At 43.3% G+C, this 26,624-nt stretch overlaps 1 protein-coding gene across 7 annotated transcripts in view; it reads left to right on the top strand.

The window, feature by feature from the left end:
- Window positions 1-26,624, top strand: part of DAP3 (death associated protein 3) — a 40,859-nt gene that overhangs the window by 4,280 nt on the left and 9,955 nt on the right. For 5 of the 7 annotated variants that reach the window (XM_074389885.1, XM_039460248.2, XM_074389884.1 and 2 more), the window contains exons 2-7: window positions 10,278-10,331; window positions 14,145-14,267; window positions 18,793-18,894; window positions 23,766-23,874; window positions 24,331-24,423; window positions 26,073-26,203. In XM_074389885.1, coding sequence (XP_074245986.1) covers window positions 10,290-10,331; window positions 14,145-14,267; window positions 18,793-18,894; window positions 23,766-23,874; window positions 24,331-24,423; window positions 26,073-26,203 — 600 coding nt within the window. In that variant the 5' untranslated portion in view covers window positions 10,278-10,289. Of the gene's footprint in view, window positions 1-2,664; window positions 2,783-10,277; window positions 10,332-14,144; window positions 14,268-18,792; window positions 18,895-23,765; window positions 23,875-24,330; window positions 24,424-26,072; window positions 26,204-26,624 lie in introns of those variants that run through there. The other 2 variants (XM_074389883.1, XM_074389887.1) reach the window with 2 other exon arrangements.

Below are 26,624 nucleotides of genomic sequence, written 5' to 3'. Positions count from 1 at the left end.
TTACAGGCACGCGCCACCATGCCCAGCTAATGTTTTGTATTTTTAGTAGAGACGGGGTTTCACCATGTTGACCAGGATGGTCTCGATCTCTTGACTTTGTGATCCACCCGCCTCGGCCTCCCAAAGTGCTGGGATTACAGGCTTGAGCCACCGCACCCAGCCTGCCCATTTTATTTTTTTATTTTTTATTTTTATTTTTTGAGACTGATTGCCACTCTGTTGCCCAGGCTAGAGTGCAGTGGCATAATCTCGACTCACCACAACCTCTGCCTCTCAGGTTCAAGCGATTTTCCTGCCTCAGCTGCCAAGTAGCTAGGATTACAGGCATGCACCACCATGCCTGGCTAATTTTGTAATTTGGAGGAGATGGGATTTCTTGTTGGTCAGGCTGGTCTCGAACTCCCCACCTCAGGTGATCCGCCTGCCTTGGCCTCCCAAAGTTCTGGGATTACAGGCGTGAGCCACCATGCCTGGCTCTTTTGCCCATTTTAAAACTGAGTTGTCTTTGTTTTTCTTTCTTTCTTTCTTTTTTTTTTTTGACACTGAGTCTCGCTCTGTCACCAGGCTGGAGTGCAGTGGTGCGATCTCGGCTCACTGCAGCCTCAGCCTCCCGAGTAACTGGGCCTACAGGAGTGTGCCACCATGCCCAACTAATTTTTGTATTTTTTTTTTTTTTATAATAAGAAAAAGAATAAAGAAGAGGAAGAAAGAGAAAGAGGAAGAGGGAGAGAGAATGGGGGTATTGCTTTGCTGCCCGGGCTAGAATGCAGTCCAAATATGGGTATGCCAATTGTTCTTAATAATGGAGACATGAAAGAAAATGAGGGAAGAGAGTAACAAACAAGGAGCCAACCAACATTTCGTTTAAACTTCTAAGTTGATATGATGTGGTACTGATAAGAGTGTATATTTTGTGTAAAGTGGAGAGTTCTATAAATGTTAATTACGTTTACTTGTTCCAGATCTGAGTTCAAGTCCTGGATATCGTTGTTAATTTTCTGTCTCATTGATCTGTCTAATATTAATGTTGAAGTCTCCCACTATTATTGCGTGGGAGTCTAAGTCTCTTTATAAGTCTTGTATGTCTGGGTATTCCTGTATTGGGTGCGTGTATATTTAGGACCTTTAACTCTTCTTGTTGTTGCATTGATTCTTTTATCATTATATAATGTCCTTCTTTGCTTCTTTTGATCTTTGTTGCTTTAAATACTATTTTATCAGAGGCAAAAATTGTAACTTCTGCTTTTTATTTATTTATTTTTGCTCTCTGGTTGGTTGGTAAGTCTCTCTCCATCCTTTGTTTTGAGTCTTTGTGTATCCTTGAATGTGAGATGGGTCTGGATGCAGCATACAGTTTTAGTTTTTTGTCCAAATTGCCTGTCTTTGAATTGAGGAATTTAGTCAATTTAAATTTAGAATTGATAATGATATATGTGAGTTTAATACTGTCATTTAATATTAGCTGGCTATTTTGCCCATTAGTTGATGTAAATTCTTCATTGTATTGATGTTCTTTACTTTTTGGTATTTTTTAGAAAGTCTGATACTGGTTGTTCCTTTCTATGTGTAGTGGTTCTTTCAGAAGCTCTTGTAAAGCAGGCCTGGTGATGATGAATTCTCTGAGTGCTTGCTTGTTCGCAAAAAACTTTATTTTTCCTTCACTTATGAAGCTTAGTTTGGCTGGATGTGAAATTCTTGGTTGAAAGTTCTTTTCTTTAAGAATGTTGAATATTGGTCCCCACTCTCTTCTGGCTTGTAGGGTTTCTGCTGAGAGATCTGCTGTGAGTCTGATAGGCTTCCCTTTGTGGGTAACCTGACCTTTCTCTCTGGCTGCCCTTAGTATTTTCTCCTTCATTTCAACCCTGGTGAATCTGACGATTATGTGCCTTGGAGTTGCTCTTCTTGAGGAATATCTTTGTGGTGTTCTCTGTATTACCTGGAGCTGAATAGTATCCTGCCTTACTAAGTTGGGAAAATTTTCCTGAATAACATCCTGAAGCATATTTTCCAGCTTGGATTCATTCTCTTCGTCACATTCAGGTACACCTATCAAGCGTAGATTAGGTCTTTTCACATAGTCCCATATTTCTTGGAGACTTTGCTCTTTCCTTTTTATCCTTTTTTCTCTAATCTTGTCTTCTTGTTTTATTTCATTGAGTTGGTCTTCGACCTCTGATATCCTTTCTTCTGCTTGATCAATTCGGCTGTTAAAACTTGTGCATACTTCACGTAGTTCTCGTATTGTGTTTTTCAGTTCCATCAATTCACTTATTTTCCTCTCTAAATTTTGTATTCTTGTTGACATTTCGTCAAACCTTTTTTCAAAGTTCTTAGTTTCTTTAGATTGTGTTAGAACAAGTTCTTTTAATTCACAGGAGTTTCTTATTATCCACGTTTTGAAGCCTGCTTCTGTAATTGGAACACACTCGTTCTCCATCAAGCCTTGTTGCGTTGCTGATGAGGAACTGGGATCCCCTGCTGAGGGAGAGGCGTTATTCTCAGCCTTTTTTGGCTGTTTTCTTCCCTTCGTTGTAGATTTATCCATCTGTGTGGTCTTTATAATTACCGTCTTTGTAATTGGGTTTCTGAGTGGACGTCCAACTTACTGATTCTCAGCGCAGAAATCTGAGCAACCCACTACGCCGACCAAATCAGCGGCGTTAAGATTGATGGTGCCTTTCTGACTCTTCACCAAGAACCGACGCTCCGAGGCGCCGGCAAAACCGCCTCGCAGGTCACGCTGGCGACCCGTGGGGCTCCTCCGCTGGGAATCTCCTGGTGGGTAAGCAACAAGAATTCATGTGAAGGTGTGGTGTCCTCTCATTCTTTGCGTTTTCAGTGGGAGCTACAATCCCGAGCTGCTAGTGATCAGCCATCTTGGATCTCTCTCTCAATTTTTGTATTTTTAGTAGAGACGGGGTTTCACCATTTTGGCCATGTCTCAATCTCTTGACCTCATCATGATCTGCCTACCTCAGCCTTCCAAAATGCTGGGATTACAAGTGTGAGCCACCACGCCCAACCTTGAGTTTTTTTTTTTTTTTTTGAGGTGGAGTTTCGCTCTTGTTACCCAGGCTGGAGTGCAATGGCGCGATCTCGGCTCACCGCAACCTCCGCCTCCTGGGTTCAGGCAATTCTCCTTCCTCAGCCTCCTGAGTAGCTGGGATTACAGGCACGTGCCACCATGCCCAGCTAATTTTTTTTGTATTTTTAGTAGAGACGGGGTTTCACCATGTTGACCAGGATGGTCTCGATCTCTTGACCTTGTGATCCACCCACCTCGGCCTCCCAAAGTGCTGGGATTACAGGCTTGAGCCACCACACCCGGCCTTTGAGTTGACTTTTTATTGTTAAGTTGTAAGAGTTCTTTATATATTATAGATATAAGTTAAGTTCTATGTGATTTGCAAATATTTTCTCCCATACGATGGGTTGTCTTTCACTTACTTGATGGCATGCTTTGAGGTACAAGTGTCTGATTTCAGTAAAATTCAGTTATCTATTTTTAGTTTTTTTGCTTGTGCTTTTGATGTTATAGCTAAGAAACCATTGCATAACACAGAATAATGAAGGTTTACTCCTTTATTTTCTTCTGTAGAAAATTAGAAAACTTGCCCCCTGTAAGTTTTATACGTGGAGCTCTTACAAGTAGATCTGTGATCTATTTTGAGTTCTTTTTTGTGTATAATGTGAGGTAGGGGTCCATTTTCATTCTTTTTTTTTTTTTTTTTTTGAGACAGAGTTTCGCTCTTGTTACCCAGGCTGGAGTGCAATGGCGCGATCTCGGCTCACTGCAACCTCCGCCTGATGGGTTTAGGCAATTCTCCTTCCTCAGCCTCCTGAGTAGCTGTGATTACAGGCACGTGCCACCATGCCCAGCTAATTTTTTGTATTTTTGGTAGAGACGGGGTTTCACCATGTTGATCAGGATGGTCTCGATCTTCTGACCTCGTGATCCACCCGCCTCGGCCTCCCAAAGTGCTGGGATTACAGGCTTGAGCCACCGCGCCCGGCCCATTTTCATTCTTTTACAGGTGAATTTTAGGTTGTCCCAGTAACACTGGTTGAAGAGACTATATTTTTCTCATTGAATTATCTTGGCATTCATGTTGAAAATCAGTTGACCATGATGTAAGTGTATGCCAGTACCACACTATCTTGATTACTGTAGCTCTGTAGTAAGTTTTGGAATCAAGATGTATGAGGCCTCCAAATTTTTTCTTTTTCAAGAATGCTTGTGCTATTCTAGGTCTATTGCATTTCCATATGAATTGTGAGATTAGCCTGTATATTAGTCCATTTTCATGCTGCTGATAAAGACATACCCAAGACTGGGTAATTTGTAAAGAAAAAAAAGTTTAATGGACTCAATTCCACATGGCTGGGGAAGCCTCACAATCACGGTAGAAGGCAACGAGGAGCAAGTCACATCTTTATGTGGTAGCAAGCAAGAGAGAATGAGAGCCAGGCGAAAGGGGAAACGCTTTATTTAATCATCAAATCTTGTGAGACTTATTCACTGCCACACAAACAGTATGGAGGAAGCTGCCACCATGATTCAATTATCTACCATGCATCCCCACAGGATACAGAAATTATGGGAGCTACAATTCAAGATGAGATTTGGGTAGGGACATAGCAAAACCGTATCAGCTTGACAAGTTTTTTTCTTGAGACAGGGTCTCACTCTGTCACCCAGGTTGGAGCGCAGTGGCGTGATGCTGGAGTGCACTGCACTTTGAACCTCCCAGGCTCCGGCAATCCTCCTGCCTCAATTCCCCAAGTAGCTAGGACCACTGGTAAGAGCCACTGTCATTTACTAAAAATACAAAAATTAGCTGGTGTGGTGGCAGGTGGCTGTAGTCCCAGGTATTTGGGAGGCTGAGGCAGGAGAATCGCTTGAAACTGGGAGGTGGAGGTTGCAGTGAGCCGAGATCATGCCACTGCTCTCCAGCCTGGGCAACAGAGCGAGATTCCATCTCAAAAAAACAAAACAGTGTATTTATGGCCAAGTGTGATGGCTCATACCTGTAATCCCAGAACTTTGAGAGGCCGAGGTGGGAGGATTGCTTGAGTCTAGGAGTTCAAAACCAGCCCTGGCAGTATAGCAAGACCCTGTCTCTATAAAATTAAAAAAACAAGCACAGTGGCATTTGCCTGTAATCCCAGCTGCTTGGGAGGGTGAGGTGGGAGGATAGCTTGAGGAGGGGATTTTGAGGCTGCAGTGAGCTGTGATTGTGCCACTGTACTCCAGCCTGGGTGGCAGAGCAAGACCCTGCTTCAAGAAAAATAACAAATGTGATAAAGTTTAAGCAGAGCATGGTGGTTCATGCCTGTAATCCCAGCACTTTGGGAGGCTGAGACAGGAGGATCACTTGAGCTCAGGAGCTCAAGACCACTGTGGGAACCATAGCAAGGGTTATCGCTACTAAAAAAAAATTTTTTTTTTTTTTTTAATATGCCTGGCAGTGGCACCTATATTCCCAGCTACTTGAAAGGCTGAGCCAGGAGAATCACTTGAACCCAAGAGTTCCAGGCTACAGTGAGCTGTGATCTTGCCATTGCACTCTAGCCTGGGCAATAAAGCGAGACCCTGTCTCAAAAAAAAAAAAAGAAAAAAAACTAAAAGGAAATAAAATTGAAAGGAGTTTAGGTGTTTCTCTTTTTATTTATTCATTTATTTATTTGAGATGGAGTCTTGCTCTGTTGCTCAGGCTGGATTGCAATGGTGCAAACTCAGCTCACTGCAGCCTCCGCCTCCCAGGTTTAAGCGATTCTCCTGCCTCAGCCGTCTGAGTAGCTAGGACTACAGGTGTGCACCACCATGCCAGGCCAATTTTTTGTATTTTGGTAGAGATGGGGTTGTCCAGGTTGGTCTCAAACTCCTGAGCTCAGGCAATCTCTCTACCTTGGCCTCCCAACGTGCTAGGATTACAGCTGTGAGCCACTGTGCTCAGGCTCTTTTTATTTATTTATCTATTAAGACCAGATCTGACTATCGTGCAGGCTGGAGTACAGTGGCATGCTCATAGCTGCCTGCAGCCTTGAACAACTGGGATTAAGTGATCCTTTGGCCTCAGCCTCCTAAGTAGCTAGGACTACCTACAGTCCTGTACCACCATGGCTACCTAATTAATTTTTTTTCTTTTTTCCTTTTTTTTTTTTGTGCAGAACTTGGGGGGGTCTCACTGTGTTTTCCCAAACTGGTCTCAAACTCCTAGACTCCAGCAGTCTTCTCACCCCAGCCTCCCAAAGTGCCGATATTACAGGAATGAGTCATCGTGCCAAGCCCATGTGATTCTCTTGACTATACTATAAATTTCTTGACTATAAGATCAGGGACTACCCGGGCATGGTGGCTCACGCCTGTAATTCCAGCACTTTGGGAGGCTGAGGCGGGTGGATCATGAGGTCAAGAGATCGAGACCATCCTGGTAAACATGGTGAAACCCCGTCTCTACTAAAAATACAAAAATTAGCTGGGCATGGTGGTGCACGCCTGTAGTCCCAGCTACTTGGGAGGCTGAGGCAGGAGAATTGCTTGAACCCAGGAGGCGGAGGTTGCGGTGAGCCGAGATCGTGCCATTGCTCTAGCCTGGGTGACAAGACCAAAACTCAGTCTCCAAAAAAAAAAAAAAAAGATCAGGACTATAATAGTTTGTTCACCATTGGCCGGGCGCGGTGGCTCACGCCTGTAATCCCAGCACTTTGGGAGGCCGAGGTTGGTGGATCACAAGGTCAAGAGATCGAGACCATCCTGGTCAACGTGGTGAAACCCCGTCTCTACTAAAAATACAAAATATTGGCTGGGCATGGTGGTGCGTGCCTGTAATCCCAGCTACTCAGGAGGCTGAGGCAGGAGAATTGCCTGAACCCAGGAGGTGGAGGTTGCGGTGAGCTGAGATCGCGCCATTGCACTCCAGCCTGGGTAACAAGAGCGAAACTCCATCTCAAAAAAAAAAAAAAATAGTTTGTTCGCCATTTTATTCACAAGGCCTGATACACAGTGGTGCTCAGTAACTGTTGGGTTAATTGGTTGCAACTCTAGGTTGTTACTGTTGTTACTTTAAAGATTTTGGTTATAAGAAAGGTAGGCCAAGCATGGTGGCTCATGCCTCTAATTGCAGGACTTTGAGAGGCTGAGGTGGGATGATCACCTGAGCTCATGAGTTCAAAGACCAGCCTGGCCAACATGGTGAAACCCCGTCTCCACTAAAAGTACAAAAATTAGTTGGATGTGGTGGTGCATGTCTGTTACCCTAACTACTCAGAGGCTGAGGCGGGAGAATTGCTTGAAACTGGGAGGCAGGGGTTACATTGAACCAAGATCACTGCACTCCAGCCTGGGTGACAGAGCAAAACTTCGTCTCAAGAAAAAATTAAAATAAAATAAAAATTTAAAAGGTGAAAATGATAGCCAAAGGGGCTGGGTGCAGTGGCTCATGCCTGTAATCCCAGCACTTTGGGAGGCTGAGGTGGTAGGATCACCTGAGGTTAGGCGTTTGAAACCAGCCTGGCCAACATGGTGAAACGCCATTTCTACTAATAATTCAAAAATTAGCTGGCATGGTTAGCAGGTGCCTGTAATCCCAGTTACTTGGGAGGCTAAGACAGGAGAATTGCTTGAACGCAGAGGTTGCAGTGTGCTGGGATCGTGCCATTGCACTCCAGTCTGGGCAACAAGAGCAAAACTCTGTTTCAAAAAAACCAAACCAAAACAAAAAAATTGATAGGCAGAATGAACTAATTAATTATATAGACATTTAATTCAGTTATCCTATAACTACTGGATATTGAGAGTTACATTTAAGTATTTTAAACCTCTTAGCTCCAAAAGATTTGGTCTTTTAAATATGTCCTACAGGCCGGGCGCGGTGGCTCAAGCCTGTAATCCCAGCACTTTGGGAGGCCGAGGCGGGTGGATCACAAGGTCAAGAGATCGAGACCATCCTGGTCAACATGGTGAAACCCCGTCTCTACTAAAAAATACAAAAAAAATTAGCTGGGCATGGTGGTGCGTGCCTATAATCCCAGCTACTCAGGAGGCTGAGGCAGGAGAATTGCCTGAACCCAGGAGGCGGAGGTTGCGGTGAGCCGAGATCGTGCCATTGCACTCCAGCCTGGGTAACAAGAGCGAAACTCCGTCTCAAAAAAAAAAAAAAAAATATGTCCTACATACAAAAGAATGAATATAATACACATGGTATGAAAATAATACTCATGTATCCATTGTCCAGTATTAGTAATAGTTTATTATGAATTTCCTTGTGTGCTCTACCTCAATCTTTTTCCCTTTCCTTTCTCCCCAGGAGTAACCATTATACTAAATGTCATTCTTATTATTCTCTTGCCTTTTTGTGTCAGTTTTCCTGTTTATGTCCCCCAAATAATTAATGAAGCTTTTTGGTTTTGAATTTTATATGATATATCATGCCAGATGTAATATTATTCACTCAGTATTCATTTTTGAGATCCATGTTGATGCATCCATGCAATGGTAATTTTTTCATTTAATTGCTTTCTAATATTCCCTTGTATGACTGTCTCTACTGTTCTAAGGGACATTTGATTTCTCTACAGTGTTTTTTTTTAAATATATATAATGCATACTCTGCTAGTATGCACGTCCTTATATATATTTCCCAGTGTCCATGTAGAAGTTTTTTAAAATTTAATTTAATATTTTGAGATGGAGTTTCGCTCTTGGATTGCAATAGTGCAGGCTCACTGCAACCTCTGCCTCCCTGGTTCAAGTGATTCTCTTGCCTCAGCCTCCCTAGTAGCTGGTATTACAGGTGCATTCTGCCATCCCCAGCAAATTTTTTTTTTTTTTTTTTGTATTTTAGTAGAGACAGAGTTTCACCAGCCCAGGCTGGTCTCAAACTCCTGACCTCAGGTGATCTGCCCACCTCAGCCTCCCAAAGTGCGAGGATTATAGGCGTGAGCCACCGCATCCAGCCAACTTGTGTTTTCTTTTTTGTTTTCTCGAGACAGAGTTTTGCTCTTGTTGCCCAGACTAGAGTGCAATGGCACAGTCTAAGCTCACTGCAACATCTGCCTCCTGGGTTCAAGCAACTGTCCTTCCTCAGCCTCCTGAGTAGCTGGGATTAGAGATGGGGTTTCAACATGTTGGCCAGGCTGGTCTCCAACTTGTGACCTCAGGTGATCCACTCACCTCCCAAAATGCTAGGATTACAGATGTGAGCCACTGTGCTCAGCCAGGCTTGTGCATTTTCAACTTTGCAAAGATGTTTGTATTTATACTTCCATTGACATTGTATGAAAATTTAACACAGTGAAATGTTTCACAGCCTATTTAACATTTGCTATTTTCTGACTTTTTAATTTTCTTTTCATGAATTTATTTATTTGTTTTGCGGAAGAGTCTTACTCTGTCGCCTCGGCTAGAGTACAGTGGTGCTATATTGGCTCACTGCAGCCTCCACCTACTGGATGCAGGCAATCCTCCTGCCTCAGCCTCCAGAGTAGCTGGGACTACAGGCGCATGTCATCACACCTGACTAATTTTTAAAAATATTTTTTCGTAGAGACGAGATTTCACCATGTTGGTCTGGTGGTGGGTCTCGAACTCTTGACCTCAAGTGATCTGCCTGCCTTGGCATCCCAAAGTGTTGGGATTACCGGCGTGAGCCATCATACCTGGCCCTTTTTTTTTTTTTTTTGGCAGTCTCACTCTGTCATCCATGCTGGAGTGTAGTGGCCTCAGCTCACTGCAACCTCTACCTCCTGAGCTCAAGTGATCCTTCTGCCTCCGCCTCCTGAGTAGCTGGAACTACAGGCACGCACTCTCATGCCCTACTAATTTTTATGTTTTTTTGTAGAGACAGGGTCTTACTTTGTTGCCGAGGCCAGCCTCGAACTCCTGGGCTCAAGCAATCCACCCACCTCAGCTTCCCAAAATATTCCTTCCAAAGTGTTGGGATTTTAGGCATGAGCCACTGTGTCCCACCTGACTTTTTAAATTTTCCCAGTATGGTGGTTGTGAATGGTATCTGGTTGTCATCATTTTAGCTAGCATTTCCCTGATTTGTAATGAGGTTCAAAAATCTTTTCAGGGGTTCACTAGCCTTTTGTATCTTTTGTGTGAAATCCTTGTTTGTGTCTTTTGCTCATTTTTCTTTATGAAGCTATAGGCATTCTTTATGTATTTCAGATATTAATGTAGATTATGAATCCATATTAATTCATTGCCAGTTTTCCATGTTGCAAATATCTTTTCCCATTTGTGGTTTACCTGTTCACTTTTTTTTTTTAAGAGTCCAAGGACAATGCTGAAAGGAATAACAAGGCTTATCTCTAGGATCCATAAGGTGAGTCCTGACTGACCTGAACACTTTGTGCATACTGCCTTTAGGTAGAATTCTTGTTTTTAGATGGATTCATTATATCTAGAATAAAAGGCTCTGGAAAACTTCATCTGTAACAGGTTTCAGTAGAAAAATTGGCTTGAGAATTTACCATGGTATAGGAGAATTAACATTTCTCCATAAACACAAAGTTTGACTGTAATTATCTTTATTAACTTTGTTTCTTTAGTTGGATTAATGGTTATCATCCCTTAATGAAGTATTTAAAACAACCACACCTTTAAAAAAAAAAGAAAAACAAGTTGCCAATTTACAACTTGAGCATTTAAAATAGAATTAAAAAATAAAACTGTACATGAAAAAGACCATTCTGCTGGTTTACTTCATTTTTTCATTTATTTACCAAATAGTTTTTCAGTACCTTCTATATGGCAGGTACTCAGAATTCTAAGATGCCTCATTTCACTAATAATAGTTACTATTTGTTCGGCATTATTATGTGCCAGGTACTACACTAAGGGCTTTATTTCCTTAATCCTCGTGATCAATCCATGGATGAGATAACATCCTTGGTTTCACACATGTAGAAACTAAAGATGAGAATGGCTAGGTAACTTACCTGAGGAGTCAGCCTGTGAAGTTGCAAAGCCCAGACGAGGTGCCAGGCCTGTCTGACTTCAAAGCCTGTGGCCTAACCACTGCGCTATATCAAATTCTATGGTCCATGTTCTCCGGAAGCTTATAGTCCAGTGGAATCATGAATAAATGACTTTATAGTAAGGTGCTCTTACAGCACCTAAGAGGAGCACCTGAGCTGGATTAGTCGAGTCGGTAGCACTGAGGCTAAGAGAAAGTTTTTAGGTTTCGGTTCTGTGATTTTTGTTTTTGTTTGTTGGTTCAGGGCGATTGTATTAGTCAGGTTTGGTTCAGGTTGACTGTATTAGTCTGAGTTCTCTACAGGGACAAAACTAATAGGATAGAAGTATATATGAAGGGGAGTTTGTTAAGCAGTATTGAGTCACACCCTCTGGCAAAGTCCCACAGTAGGCCATGAGCAAACTGAGGAGCAAGTAAGCCAGTCCCAGTCCCAAAACCTCAAAAGTAGGGAATTTGACAGTGGAGCCTTCCGTCTGTGGCTGAAGGCCTGAAAGCCCCTGACAAATCACTGTTGTAAGTCTCAAGGGTCCAAAAGGTGAAGTACTTGGAGTCCAGTGAGCATCTGGCACAGTAGAAACATGAAGGCTGGAAGACTCAGCAAGTCGGTTCCTCCCACCTTCTTCTGTCTGCTTTATCCTAGCCCTGCTGGCAGATGATTAGTAGAAGGTGCCCACCCTGGCTGGGCACGGTGGCTCATGCCTGTAATCCCAGCACTTTGGGAGGCTGAGGCGGGTGGATCACAAGGTCAAGAGATTGAGACCATCCTGGTCAACATGGTGAAACCCCGTCTCTACTAAAAATACAAAAAATCATCTGGGCATGGTGGCACGTGCCTGTAATCCCAGCTACTCAGGAGGCTGAGGCAGGAGACTTGCCTGAACCCAGGAGATGGAGGTTGCGGTGAGCCGAGATTGCGCCATTGCACTCCAGCCTGTGTAACAAGAGCGAAACTCTGTCTCAAAAAAAAAAAAAAGTGCCCACCGATGTTGAGGGTGGGTCGGCCTCTCTCAGTCCACTAACTCAAGTGCTAATCTCCTTTGGCAACACCCTCACACAGACACACCCAGGAACAATACTTTACATCCTTTAATCCAATCAAGTTGACACTTAATCTCAGCCATCACAGTGACCTTCTAGACTGGCCAACAAATGTTCTTTCAAAAACTGCAGGATGTTCATTCTGGAACTGTATGGAAGCAATTGTAGTACACATGGTTGTAAACAAGAGTCTACTTGAATGATACCATATATAAAACGCTAAAGAACTAAAGATTCCATTTTGCTAGCTTTTAATTTGCTTCAAAAAGTACCTGTTGTGGCTTGATGCAGTGGCTTATGCCTGTAATCCCAGCACTCAGGGAGATGGAGGTGGGAGGATCACCTCCGGTCGGGAGTTGGAGACCAACCTGACTAACAGAGAAAATCCGTCTCTACTAAAAATACAAATTTAGCCAGGCATGGTGGTGCATGCCTGCAATCAATCCCAGCTACTTGGGAGACTGAGGCAGGAGAATCACTTGAACCTGGGAGGCAGAGGTTGTTGTGAGCTAAGATCATGCCATTGCACTCCAGCTTGAGCAATAAGTGAAACTCTGTCTCAAAAAAAAGAAAAGAAAAAAAAAAACAAAAGTCCGGGCACAGTTGCTCATGCCTGAAATCCCAGCACCTTGGGAGGCCAAGGCAGGCAGATTACCTGAGGTCAGGAGTTCAAGACCAGCCTGGCCAACATGGTGAAACCTGGTCTCTAGTAAAAATTCAAAAATATTAGCCGGGCTTGGTGGCAGTTGCCTGTAACCCCAGCTACTCTGGAGGCTTTGGCAGGAGATACAAGCAGGAGAATCGCTTATATCCAGGAGGTGAAAGTTGCAGTGAGCTGAGATCACACCATTGCACTCTAGTCTGCGCAACAAGAGCAAAACACCATCTAAAAAAAAGGTACCTGTTGTTTCAGCTACTTGGTAGGCTGAGGTAGGAGGATCACGTGGGCCCAGGAATTTGAGACTGGCCTGGCAATAGAGCAAGACCAGACCTTATCTCAAAAAAAAAAAAAAAAAGTATAACAAAAATGTCATCACATTTCTGTAGAAATAGCACCATCTTGTGGCCCTTGAATAGTTTGTTTCCCACTCTGCTTTGTAAAGACATGGTGCTTTCTCTCCAGCAGATAAAATTGAGTAGCATTTAAGTAGTACTAAGGTGTATTACTCAGATTGCTATGTTGAAGAAACAAACCTGGGCCTTGGAGTTTGAGGCTGCAGTGTGCCGTGATCGTGCCACTGCACTCCAATCTGGGTGACACAGCAAGACCCTGTCTTAAAAAGAGAGAGAGAAAAGCTGCTTGGTGAGAGTATAAAATACAGGTTGCTTTCATATTATAACCTATTTATTAAGCAATTCCCTTATTACACTATCCCTTATATTTCTGTCCTCTCGCTTCTCCTGGCTGCATTCCCTAATCTTTTCCTCATGACACATCTTTTCACTTTCTTTATAAGGCTTGTTATCCTTAAGCTCAGTTTTGGAGTTCTTCACTTACCATTTTGTCAGATTTGTCTCCTGACATCCCCCCTTCCCCTCCCTGTTGGTTCAGAGGTTTCAGTGTACAGTCCACTCAGTTGCATATAGAGCAGTTTACTTTCACTTAGCTGCGAATTTGACATACTCCCTTATTACATGTCTCTAATGAAAGATTTCTTTATTCCAGGGCACAATTAGTAGGAAAACTGTTACAGGGTGTGTAATTACAGCTATCACATAGTGAGGAGCATTGCACTGATCCCTTCCTGACTGAGGTGACTGACAGCTGAGAATTGCACAGTATTGGCAACCATTCATCATTGTGCAAGTGCATTTAAAGAGTTTTCCTGCTTCAGGTTTGTTAGTGGCTATGCTATTTATACTCCTGAACAATCTCTGACAGAATTATTTGTTTCCATATGGGACAGATCCCTGATAAGGCAATACACAGGCTGGAACAGATACAGAATATGAACAGTGTCAGTGAATTTAGTGAATATAAATAATAACAAGGATCCTTTTTACATAGAAGGAAAATGTACATTAGTGACATCCCTGTTGCAGACATGGCTCACATTTGCAGTGTTATAACAACCATTAAAAGTTTGATAACCCAAAACGCTGAAATGCTTTCTCTTTCAGTTGGACCCTGGGCGTTTTTTACACGTGGGAACCCAGGCACACCAAAGCATTGCTGCTCACCTAGATAACCAGCTTCCAGTTGGGAGTCCCAGAGCTATTTCCCGCACCAATGAGAATGACCCGGTGAGTTACTAATGTGCATGTGGGGTTTCTCGGGACTTATTTGTGTTTCTGCCTTCATTTTGCATAGGAAAACTGAAACAAACAAGCGAAGTAGGTGTGCATTTGATCAGATAGACAGTGCACCTGAGATAGCACTCTGAAAGCCAGATTCTCCCTGTACCTGTCTGATACTGTGGTAACATACACTGGCCAGCTGAGTCCATATCTGTTCCCATGTAATCTCTTACTAGTGAAGTCACCTAGTGCCACAGGTTTTGCTGAGCATAGAGTTGTCAAATACTCAATACTTACCAAGTTTAATTTCTTACAGGGGAAGTTTACCAATTATCATTGCTCCTATTTGTGTTGGATGATAAACTTTTCCTTAAAGGTTCATGTAGTGTAGCCGGGCGCGGTGGCTCAAGCCTGTAATCCCAGCACTTTGGGAGGCTGAGGCGGGTGGATCACGAGGTCGAGAGATCGAGACCATCCTGGTCAACATGGGGAAACCCCGTCTCTACTAAAAATACAAAAAATTAGCTGGGCATGGTGGCACGTGCCTGTAATCCCAGCTACTCAGGAGGCTGAGGCAGGAGAATTGCCTGAACCCAGGAGGTGGAGGTTGCGGTGAGCCGAGATCGCGCCATTGCACTCCAGCCTGGGTAACAAGAGCGAAACTCCGTCTCAAAAAAAAAAAAAAAAAAAAAAAAAAAGGTTCATGTAGTGAATATTTTAGACTGATGGACCAGGATGGTCTGTCATAAATACTCAACTCTGCCGTAAACAAATGGGTGTGAACATGTTCCAGTAAAACTTTGCTTACAAAACAGGTGCCCAGCCATAACTTACCAACCTCTGGTATGGCGAATACTAAAGAAATTAAACTACTGCCCTTCAATTTTCTATCAGGGCAGATTCAGAACCCAATTTTTCTAATAACCAATCTGGTGCTATTTTGCTGGTTTGTAAGTGGATTTCCTAGGGTCTGCAGAGGAAACTAACTTGATTTGTTATGAGAAGAACATCTTTTAAAGTGAAGTTTATCTGCACAAGATCAGGTTTCCAGCAGTATCTAGTGTTGCATTTTCTAGTTCAGTTCCTCATTAGACTGGTTATTGATTTCTTTTTTGTTGCTGCCTCTCATAAATGAAATTACTTTGTGGTCTGTGCTGTAATGTGAAGAACCAGCAGCTTTTTTTCCCTGCCTCTACCCTCTGAGTCTTTCCATCTTAATAAAGGCTATGTGGAAGGAAAAAAAAAAATCTCCCATTATCCAAAATCTGATCTCAGCAGGTTATCTTTTAAATATACCTCTAGCCTTTGGCCATGTGGGATGGCTCATGACTGTCATCCCATTCACTTAATATTTACTCCCAGACTGGGAGGCTGAGGCAGGTGGATCACTTGAGGTCAGGAGTTCTAGACCAGCCTGACTAACTTGGTGAAACCTCATCTCTACTAAAAATACTAAAATTAACCATGTGTGGTGGCGGGCACCTGTAATCCCAGCTACTCAAGAGGCTGAGGCAAGAGAATTGCTTGAACCCAGGAGGCAGAAGTTGCAGTGAGCCAGGAACACACCACTGCACTCCAGACTGGGCAAATGAGCAAGACTCCATCTCAAAAAGAAAAAAAAATTCTATCTCTCGTATTCACCTATATTCACAAACACAAAATGAAATAGAATAAATAAGCCACTGAAGTGTCTTTCAGCTTTCTCTGTAATTACAGTTCTGTTATCTGCCAATTCCTCTGGCGTTTCTATGAAAACAGCAGCATGCTGTTTTCAGTCTCCCAAAGTGCTGGGATTACAGGCGTGGGCCACCATGCCTGGCCAAAAAAAAATTTTTTTAATTAGCAGTGCATAGTGTCATGCACCTGTAGTCCCAGATAATCTTGTCACATGATTGGAGCATCTCTATAGACCAGGCGTCCCCAAACTTTTTACACAGGGGGCCAGTTCACTGTTCCTCAGACCGTTGGAGGGCTGCCACATACTGTGCTGCTCTCACTGACCACCAATGAAGGAGGTGCCCTGCCCCTTCCTGAAGTGCGGCGGGGGGCCGGATAAATGGCCTCAGGGGGCCGCAGTTTGGGGACGCCTGCTATAGACAGTACAGAAGAATCCAGATGGCAAGAATTGTCTTTGCTACCCCTACATCTACAGTTTACTTTGATAAGCAATTGGCTTCATTATTTGGGCCACCACTTTTATATACATGCTGGGTTTGGAGACAGCAACCAGCATTCTTGGCTAATATAAATGAGACTGGGCACAGTAGCTCATGCCTGTAATCCCAGCACTTTGGGAGGCTGAGATGCGAGGATCACTTGAGCCTAGGAGTTCTAGACTTGCCTGGGCAACATAGCAAGACCTCAACTCTACAAAAAAAAAAAGAAATTTTTTTTTTTTTGAGATGGAGTTTCACTCTTCTTGCCCAGGCTGGAGTGCAATGGCACAGTCTCAGCTCACTGCAACCTTCACCTCATAAGTTCAAGCAGTTCTCCTGTCCCAGCCTCCCAAGTAGCTGGGATTACAAGCAGCCGCCACCACATCTGGCTAGGTTTTTAATTTATTTTTATTTATTTATTTTGAGACAGAGTCTGTCACCAGGCTGGAGTACAGTGACACAATCTCAGTTTGCTGCAACCTCCACCTCCCAAGTTCAAGTGATTCTCTTGCCTCAGCTTCCCAAGTAGCTGGGACTACAGGCACATGCCACCATGCCCAGCTAATTTTTGTATTTTTAATAGAGATGGTGTTTCACCATGTTGGCCAGCATGGTCTTGATCTTTTGACCTCATGATCCACCCACTTTGGCCTCCCAGAATGCTGGGATTACAGGCGTGAGCCACCGAGCTTGACCAATTTTATATTTTTAGTAGAGACGGAGTTTCACCATGTTGGCCAGGCTGGTCTTGAACTCCTGACCTCAGGTGATCAGCCCACCTCAGCCTCCCAAAGTGTTGGGAATACAGGCGTGAGCCACTGTTCCTATCAAAAATTTTTTTTAAATTAGCAATGCATAGTGTGATGCACCTGTAGTCCCAGCTACTCAAGAGGTTTAGGTGCAAGAATCACTTGAGCCCAGGAGGTCAAGGCTACAGTCAGCTGAGATAGAGCCACCACACTTCAGCCTGGGCAGCAGGCTGTCTCAAAACAGGAAATAACTTTTCCAGCTTTAAGAGAAGAGTAGTCCAGGTGCGGTGGCTCACACCTGTTGTTCCAACACTTTTAGAGGCCAAAGTGGGAGGATTACTTGAGCTCAGAAGTTTAAGACGAATCTGGGCAACATAGCAAGACCTCATCTCTACCAAAAAAGTGAAAAATTAGCCAGGTGTGGTGGTGCACACCTGTGGTCCTAGCTACTCGTGGGGCTCAGGTGGGAGGATATCTTGAGTGTGGGAATTGGAGGCCTCAGTGAGCCCTGAATGCATTACCACACTTTAGCCTGGGCAAGCAAGCAAGACCCTGTCTCCAAAAAAAAAAAAAATTACAAAAAGACATGAGTGAATAGCAGGCCTTACCCGATTTTCAAAGTCTTGGTCCCAGATAAGATGATAAGCCTGGGCAAAGTGGCTCAGGCCCGTAATCCTAGCACTTTGGGAGGCTGAGGCAGGTTGATTGCCTGACGGAAGATCGAGACCAGCCTGGTCAACATGGTGAAACCCCACCTCTACTAAAAATACAAAAATTAGCTGGGCATGATGGCGCATGTCTGTAATCTCAGCTACTTGGGAGGCTGAGGCAGGAGAATTGCTTGTACCCAGGAGTTGGAGATTGCAGTAAGCCGAGATCACGCCATTGCGCACCAGCCTAGGTGACAAAAGCGAAACTCCATTAGAAATGTATATATAGGCCGGGTGCGGTGGCTGAAGCCTGTAATCCCAGCACTTTGGGAGGCCGAGGCGGGTGGATCATGAGGTCAAGAGATCGAGACCATCCTGGTCAACATGGTGAAACCCCATCTCTACTAAAAATACAAAAAAATCAGCTGGGCATGGTGGCACGTACCTGTAATCCCAGCTACTCAGGAGGCTGAGGCAGGAGAATTGCTTGAACCCAGGAGGCGGAGTTTGCGGTGAGCCGAGATCGCGCCATTGCACTCCAGCCTGGGTAACAAGAGCGAAACTCTGTCTCAAAAAAAAAAAAAAAGTATATATACTGAAATACCACTGTTGAGCAAAAGATCTAAAATTAAAAAAAAAAGTGTGTATATACATATCTAAAATTTAAAAAAAAGTACATATATACACGTATATATATGTGTGTGTGTATACATATATGTACACGTATATATATACACATCTATACGTATATATACATATATGTATATGTATATATGTGTATACGTATGTGTACATACGTGTATATATACCTATATATGTATATATGTGTACGTGTATGTGTATATATACACATATACGCGCACGTGTGTGTGTGTGTATATATATATATAAATAAAAAATGCAGATAAGACAAAAAAAAACGAAAGTCTTGGTCACTTTGTCACCATTATACCTGTTTTGCACTCTTATTTCCTAGGCTAAGCATGGGGATCAGCACGAGGGTCAGCACTACAACATCTCGCCCCAGGATTTGAAGACTATATTTCCCCATGGCCTTCCTCCTCGCTTTGTGATGCAGGTGATCAACACAGGGAATGGAACTTCAGGGAGCCCAGAATACAAGCTGCTGCTAGCAAAGGGGTGGGGCTAAGTCAGAAAAAAACTATAAAAGATGAAATTTTAATCTGAAAAACAAATTCATCTGTTGATTACCTTTTATGTCTAGTATAATTACTTTAAGCTCGTGTTTAAACAATATTGATGTTTTCTTCCTTTGTAGTCCAAGAAGATTCCAGTAACTTCAGCATCAAATAATTGTATTAAATGAACTTAAAATTTGGCTTTATATCCTGAAATTAGTTAATATGCTGCACAAAGCAAAATCATAATACACCCCTATGCTAAATAGAAGTGATATTTTGATTAGATACATTGGTTTCTCTCATGGATTTTGTGAAAATGTTTTGTGGCCATAATTTCAAGCCAAGGAGTGTAATCTTAGATTGCTGTATAACCATTGAAAGAATTCCTGGTTATTGAGCCCAGGAGTTCTAGACCAGCCTGAAGCAATAGTTTTATTAGATGCATTGGTTTCTATTCTCTCAGCAAAGTATGTTTTTGGTTTTTTTTTGAGACGGAGTTTTGCTCTTGTTACCCAGGCTGGAGTGCAATGGCGCGATCTCGGCTCACCGCAACCTCCGCCTCCTGGGTTCAGGCAATTCTCCTGCCTCAGCCTCCTGAGTAGCTGGGATTACAGGCACGCGCCACCATGCCCAGCTAATTTTTTGTATTTTTAGTAGAGACAGGGTTTCATCATGTTGACCAGGATGGTCTCAATCTGTTGACCTTGTGATCCACCCGTCTCGGCCTCCCAAAGTGCTGGGATTACAGGTGTGAGCCACCGTGCCCGGCCAAGGTATGTTTTAAATATATCTCAGCAGGGTATCTTTTAAATATATCTCTAGCCTTTGGCCATGCCGGTTAGCTGGCTGAAGTTTTTTTGCACAATTGATTCTTCTAACTGGCTTCTACCAAATTTTCAGCATCAGAAATTATTCTTTCTTAATGACATATCATACTTGCCTGTGCAGGTGAGTTTTAGCCTGCAAGCCAGAGGCTCTCATTTCTTCAGTGTGGTTTATTTCAGGAAATTATATGAATAATAAGGGCGTAACAGGCTGGGTGCTATGGCTCTTGCCTGTAATTTCAGCTGCACTTCGGGAGGCCAAGGTGGAAGGATCACTTGAGCCCAGGAGTTCATGACCAGTCTGGGCAACATAGGGAGACCTGTGTCTACAACACTAAAAAATAAATTAGCTGGGCATGGTGCACACCTGTAGTCACAGCTACTCAGGTAGCTGAAGTGGGAGGATCTCTTGAACTCAGGAGATGGGGGCTTCAGTGATCGCACCCCAGCCTGGGCAATAGATCGAGACATTATCTCAAGCATAAAATAAAATAAGGAATGACAGGTCAGGTAAGGTAGTTTATGCCTGTAGCCTCAGCACTTTGGGAGGCCAAGGTGGGAGGATTGTTGTAGTGAAGGAGTTCAAGACCAGCTGGGCAACATTATGAGACCTTATCTCTATTTAGAAAAGAAAAACATTTAGTTCAGTATGGTAGCTACTTAGGAGGCTGAAGCAGGAGGATGACTTGAGCCGAGTTCAGGCTGCAGTGGGGTACGGCAGCGCCACAGCACTCCACGTGGGCAACAGTGAAACTCTGTCTCCAAAAAACAATTTCAATTAAAAAAATTTTTTTTGTTAAGATTAGAAATGGGACACAACCAGAAGCAGTCATCTGCAGTGGCACTTTAAACTGTTCCAGGACCTTCATGGTACAATATTTAGCTTCAGGGTTGTGAGGTTCTGTCTTTAACTATTTCATGTTTTCAGATTGGCTTAACCAACAATGCTCTGGAAGAATGTACACATTCTTTTCATAATTTTCATTTATGTGAAGGCCTTCCTCACCACTATTTGTGTATATTAGCATTGTCATATTGCCTAATATGACTTTTTTTTTTTAATACTGTTCCTTTTGGAGCAGACCTAACTCATGGGCAGTGGGCTGAGAGTAGCTGACTCTGTTTTTTTATTATTATGTTTTGTTGTTGTTGTTTTTTTTGAGATGGAGTCTCACTCTGTAGCCCAGGCTGGAATACAGTGGCGTGATCTCAGCTCACTGCAACCTCCGCCTCCTGGGTCCGGGTTCAAGCAATTCTCCTGCCTCAGCTTCCTGAGTAGCTGGGATTATAAGCAGGCACCACCATGCCGGCTAATTTTTGTATTTTTAGTAGAGACAGGGTTTCGTCATGTTGGTCAGGCTGGTCTTGAACTCCAGACCTTGTGATCTGCCCACCTCAGCCTTCCAAAGTGTTGGGATTACAGGAGTGAGCCACTATCTCTAGCCTTTTTTTTTTTTTTTTTTTTTCCGAGGCTCTTTCCCTCTTGTTGCCCAGGCTGGAGTGGCACAATACCAGCTCACCACAACCTCCACCTCCTGGGTTCAAGCGATTCTTCTGCCTCAGCCTCCCCAGTAACTGGGATTACAGGCATGTGCCACCACACCCAGCTAATTTTATATTTTTAGTAGAGATGGGGTTTCTCCATATTGGTCAGGCTGGTCTCAAACTCCCAACCTCAGGTGATCCGCCCATCTTGGCGTCCCAAAGTGCTGGGATTACAGGCATGAGCCACAGTGCCAACCTATTTTATTATTATTATCTTTTTTTTTTTTTTTTTTTTTTGATATGGAATCTTGCTCTTTGGCCAGGCTGGAGTCCAGTACCACGATCTCAGCTCACTGCAACCTCTACCTCTTGGGTACAAGCAATTCTCCTGCCTCAGCCTCCCAAGTAGGTGGGATTACAGGCATGTGCCACCACGCCCAGCTAATTTTTGTATTTTTAGTAGACAGGGTTTTACCATCTTGGCTAGGATGGTCTCAATCTTTTGACCTCACGATCCACCTGCCTCAGCCTCCCAAAATGCTGGGATTACAGGTGTGAGCCACCATGCCCAGCCGATTATTATGTTTTTTAACTATAGAGACAGGGTCTCACTCTGACAACCAGACTGGAGTACAGTGGTGTGACCACAGCACACTCTACATCTCTGACCTCCTGGACTCAAGTGATCCTCCTGTCTTGGCATCTCAGTGTGCTGCGATTACAGGTGTGAGCCACAGCTCCCAGCCCTGATGTGACATTTTTCTTTGAAACAGAGTTTTACTCTTGTCAACCAGGCTGGAGTGCAGTGGTACGATCTCATCTCACTGCAACCTCCACTTCCTGGGTTCAAATGATTCTCCTGTTCTCCTGCCTCAGCCTCCCAGGTAGCTGGGATTACAGGCACGCACCACCACACCCGGTTAATTTTTGTATTTTTAGTAGAGATGGGGTTTCACCATATTGGCCAGGCTGGTCTCGAACTCCAGATCTCAGGTGATCCACCTGCCGTGGCCTCCCAAAGTGCTGGGATTACAGGCATGAGCCACTGTGCCTGGCTGACATTTGTTTTAATATCTATCATATTTTTTTGAACATTGAACTTTCCATTAAGCTTGTAATTATCTGTCAAATCCTACAACAATTCAATTGTTTTGTTAGGATTTCTTTTAAAAATATCAACACTGGCTGGGTACAGTGGCTCACGCCTGTAGTCCCAGCACTTTGGGAGGCTGAGGTGGGCAGATTACTTGAGGCCAGGAGTTCAAGACAAGCCTGACCAGCAAGATGAAACTCCATCTGTGCTAAAAATACAAAAATTAGCTGGGCGTGGTGGCACACGCTTATAGTCACAGCTACCTGGGAGGCTGAAGCAGAAGAATTGCTTGAACCTGGGAGGCGCACATTGCAGTGAGCTGAGATGTTGTCACTGCACTCCTGCCTATGCAACAGAGTGAGACTGTCTCAAAAAAAAAAAAAATTAAAAATTAACACTGTTTTAGTTATACTTACAAACAGTATTTGTTAGATATTCTTATTAGTAGGCATATTTTAATACTTTCTTTGCAAATCATTTTCATACGCATTAGTGCTTCCCAAGTTTCCCCCCAAAGTATTTTGGTGACAAAAAGGGACTGAACACGTAAACTCTGAAAGGTTAGTATGCTGGAGGTGTGAGGTATGAATGGCCTTGGAGTTGTGGGTAGCAGGTCACACCTGCTCTGGAGCTGCTATATATTTAGTTCTAGAGAAGAAAGTCTAAACGGTTAAAGTAATAAAAATTAACTAAAAATAAATTCTAGGCTGGGCATGGTGGCTCATTCCTGTAATCTCAGCACTTTGGGAGGCCAAGGCAGGTGGATCACTTGAGGTCAGGAGTTTGAGACCAGCCTGGCCAACATGGAGAAACCTCATCTCTACTAAAAACACAAAATTAGCTGGGTGTGGTGGCTCATGCCTGTAATCCCAGCTACTCGGGAGGCTGAGGCAGCAGAGTCACTTGAACCGGAATGTGGAAGTTGTGGTGAGCTGAGATTGTGCCATTGTACTCCAGCCTGGATGACAAGAGCGAAATTCCATCTCAAAAAAAAAAAAATTTTTTTTTAAGTGTTAATGTTTATAGAATGATTAACTCATGTCAGATATTTTAAGCGTTTTTATATATACTTTTCATATTTACAGTGACCCTAAATGGTATACATACGTTTTTAATGAGATATATCAATTATTTATAGATTTCAGCTGAGATAATATCTGATTCAGTAACAGGAATAATCAAAAGCTGGCTGTCATGTTACTTGGTGTGGAATAATGTATTTCAGTTTTTAGTTAAGTTACATGGATAGATTTTCAAACTCATTACCAACCCACCCTCTCCTAACTGAATAAATTAGAGGCATGCCATTTGATGGTCTTAGTTGCCACTTTAGGCAGTGTGTGTATACCAAGAACTGGTTAGAAGTTCCACACCCCACCTACTGCTTCCTTTGCTGTTTTATCAGGTGAAGACATTCAGTGAAGCTTACCTGATGGTAAGGAAACCAGCCCTAGAACTTCTGCATTACCTGAAAAACACCAATTTTGCTTATCCGGCCGTACGATACCTTCTGTGTATCCTTTCCTGCATGCCTGGACCCTCATGAACCAATGCTTTCTCTCCTCAAAGAAGGGAAAAGAAGAAATGAAAAAAGGTACTGTTGAGGCTGGTGCGATGGCTTACACCTGTAATCCCAGCACTTTGGGAAGCTAAGGCAGGTGGATCACCTGAAATTAGGAGTTGAAGACCTGCCTGGCCAACATGGCAAAACCCTGCATCTACTAACAATAAAAAAAATTAGCCAGGCCCAGTGGTGGGTGTCTGTAATCCTAGCTACTCAGGAGGCTAAGGCAGGATATTCGCTTGAACCCAGGAGGCAGAGGTTGCTGTGAGCTGATAGCAAGCCACTGTACTCTAGCCTGGGGACAGAGAGCGAGACTCCATTTCAAAAAAAAAAACCAAAACATAAGTACTGTTCACAGTATAAGTGACCCTTCTACTCATGTTTTCTTTAACAATATGTACTTTAGATGGGGAGAAGGGAACAGGAAAAACCCTCAGTCTTTGCCATGTTATTCATTTCTGTGCAAAACAGGACTGGCTCATACTACATATTCCAGATGGTAAGATCTTCCTGTCTTTTCTTCTGTTAGGCTCACTTATCTGTTATTAAAGCCTTGCAACTTTAATTTTTTTTTTTTTTTTTTTGAGACGGAGTTTCATTCTTGTCATCCACGCTGGAGACAATGGTGCTGTCTCAGCTCAGTGCAACCTCCCCCTCTCAGGTTCAAGTGATTCTCCTTCCTCAGCCTTCCGAGTAGCTCGGGTTACAGGCACATACTACCATGCCCAGCTAATTTTTGTTTTTGTTTTTTTTTTTTTTTTTGAGACGGAGTTTCGCTCTTGTTACCCAGGCTGGAGTGCAATTGCGTGATCTCGGCTCACCGCAACCTCCGCCTTCTGGGTTCAGGCAATTCTCCTGCCTCAGCCTCCTGAGTAGCTGGGATTACAGGCACGTGCCACCATGCCCAGCTAATTTTTTGTATCTTTAGTAGAGACGGGATTTCACCATTTTGACCAGGATGGTCTCGATCTCTTCACCTCGTGATCCACCCGCCTCAGCCTCCCAAAGTGCTGGGATTACAGGCTTGAGCCACCGCGCCCAGCTAATTTTTGTATTTTTACTAGAGACAGGGTTTCATCATGTTGGCCAGGCTGGTCTCAAACTCCTGACCTCAGGTGATCCACCTGCCTCAGCCTCCGAAAGTGCTGGGATAACAGGTGTGAGCCACCGTGCTCAACCTTAGCTTTAATTTTCTAACAGGGATCTGATAACCAAAAGAAAAGCGTTTGCCAATCACGATGGCTCACATCTGTAATCCCAGCACTTCGGGAGGCTGAGGCTGGAATATCGCTAAAGCCCAGGAGGAGGCTGCAGTGAGCTGTGATCGCATCTCTGCACTCTAGCCTGGGCAACAAAGCAAGACCCTGTCTCAAAAAAAGAAAAAAGAAAAGCCTTTGCTCCAGATGTAGACCAGTCAGAGCTCGTTCATCAACATTTCTTCCTGATACTACTCCCAAGCAGGTTACAGGGTGAAGTCAATGTGACAAAAGGAAATTGGGCTAAAAGATTCCTGAAGCCTTTTGATGATAAGCAGTCCTGCTTTTGATATTTAATACCCATGAGCATAAACTCCTGCCTTACAGGTTGCCATGGAGTTTTTGTTTTTGCCATTGGTTAATAATTCTGAGTACCCATAGAGCCTTTTGCTATTTATCAACCTTCTAGAGTCATCAGTATGGATTGTCAAAACTTAAGGGATACACTTTGCACATATCCCTTTTTTGTTCAGTGTTATGTGCATTCACATTTTCTTTTTTTTAAACAAACCTGCTCATGTAACATCCGTATTTTCTGACTTATCTTTCAGACTTGCCAGTAAGCACAAGTGATATTTAACCCACTTAGTATGCTTTATATATTGATTCTAATGATAATGTTTAGTGTAAGATGGACCTGACAAGGCCGGGCACAGTAGTTCACCAGCACTTAGAGAGGCTGAGGTAGGAGGATCGCCTGAGCTTTTAGGAGTTCAAAGTTACAGCGAGCTGTGATCTCATCCTGCCTTCTAGCCTGGGCAACAGAGCAAGACTCTGTCACAAAAAAGAAATATATACGAGAAACTAAAGTCATTTCTTATAACTTAAAGAGGCTGGAATATTTCCAGGTGAATAGTTTCTGCCTAGTTTGTTTTCTTCTGCCTTTTTAAAGCTCATCTTTGGGTGAAAAATTGCCGGGAACTTCTGCAGTCCAGCTACAACAAACAGCGCTTTGATCAACCTTTAGAGGCTTCAACCTGGCTGAAGAATTTCAAAACTACAAATGAGCGCTTCCTGAAGCAGGTGACTAGACTCTTGGAAGTTGAGTACTAGGTAGTCTATATGGATTCTGTCCTGCTTGTGCCCTGAGTACCAATAGACTATGGAGACCTGATAATTGGAGTTAGAATAACTGTATCATTTTTAGTTTCTTTCATATGGTTTGCTCACATATGAAAGAAACTAAAAATGATACAGTTATACAGACTAATAACTTGAAACTCATTTATCCATGTGAAATAAAGAGGCAACAGTAAGTTATTCCCATTTTGTGGGTAGCAAAGTGAAATCCAGTTGATTCATTGACTTTTCAAGGTACAGCCTCCAACTGTGTGTGGTGGCTCATGCCTGTAATCCTAGAACTTTGGGAGGCTGAGGCAGGCGGATCACAAGGTCAAGAGATCAGGATGATTCCGGCCAACGTGATGAAAACCCGTCTCTACTA

The sequence above is a fragment of the Saimiri boliviensis genome, chromosome 19 (assembly GCF_048565385.1).
Source record: "Saimiri boliviensis isolate mSaiBol1 chromosome 19, mSaiBol1.pri, whole genome shotgun sequence".
NCBI classification, from domain to species: domain Eukaryota; kingdom Metazoa; phylum Chordata; class Mammalia; order Primates; family Cebidae; genus Saimiri; species Saimiri boliviensis.
This window is presented reverse-complemented; position numbering and strand designations above follow the sequence as displayed.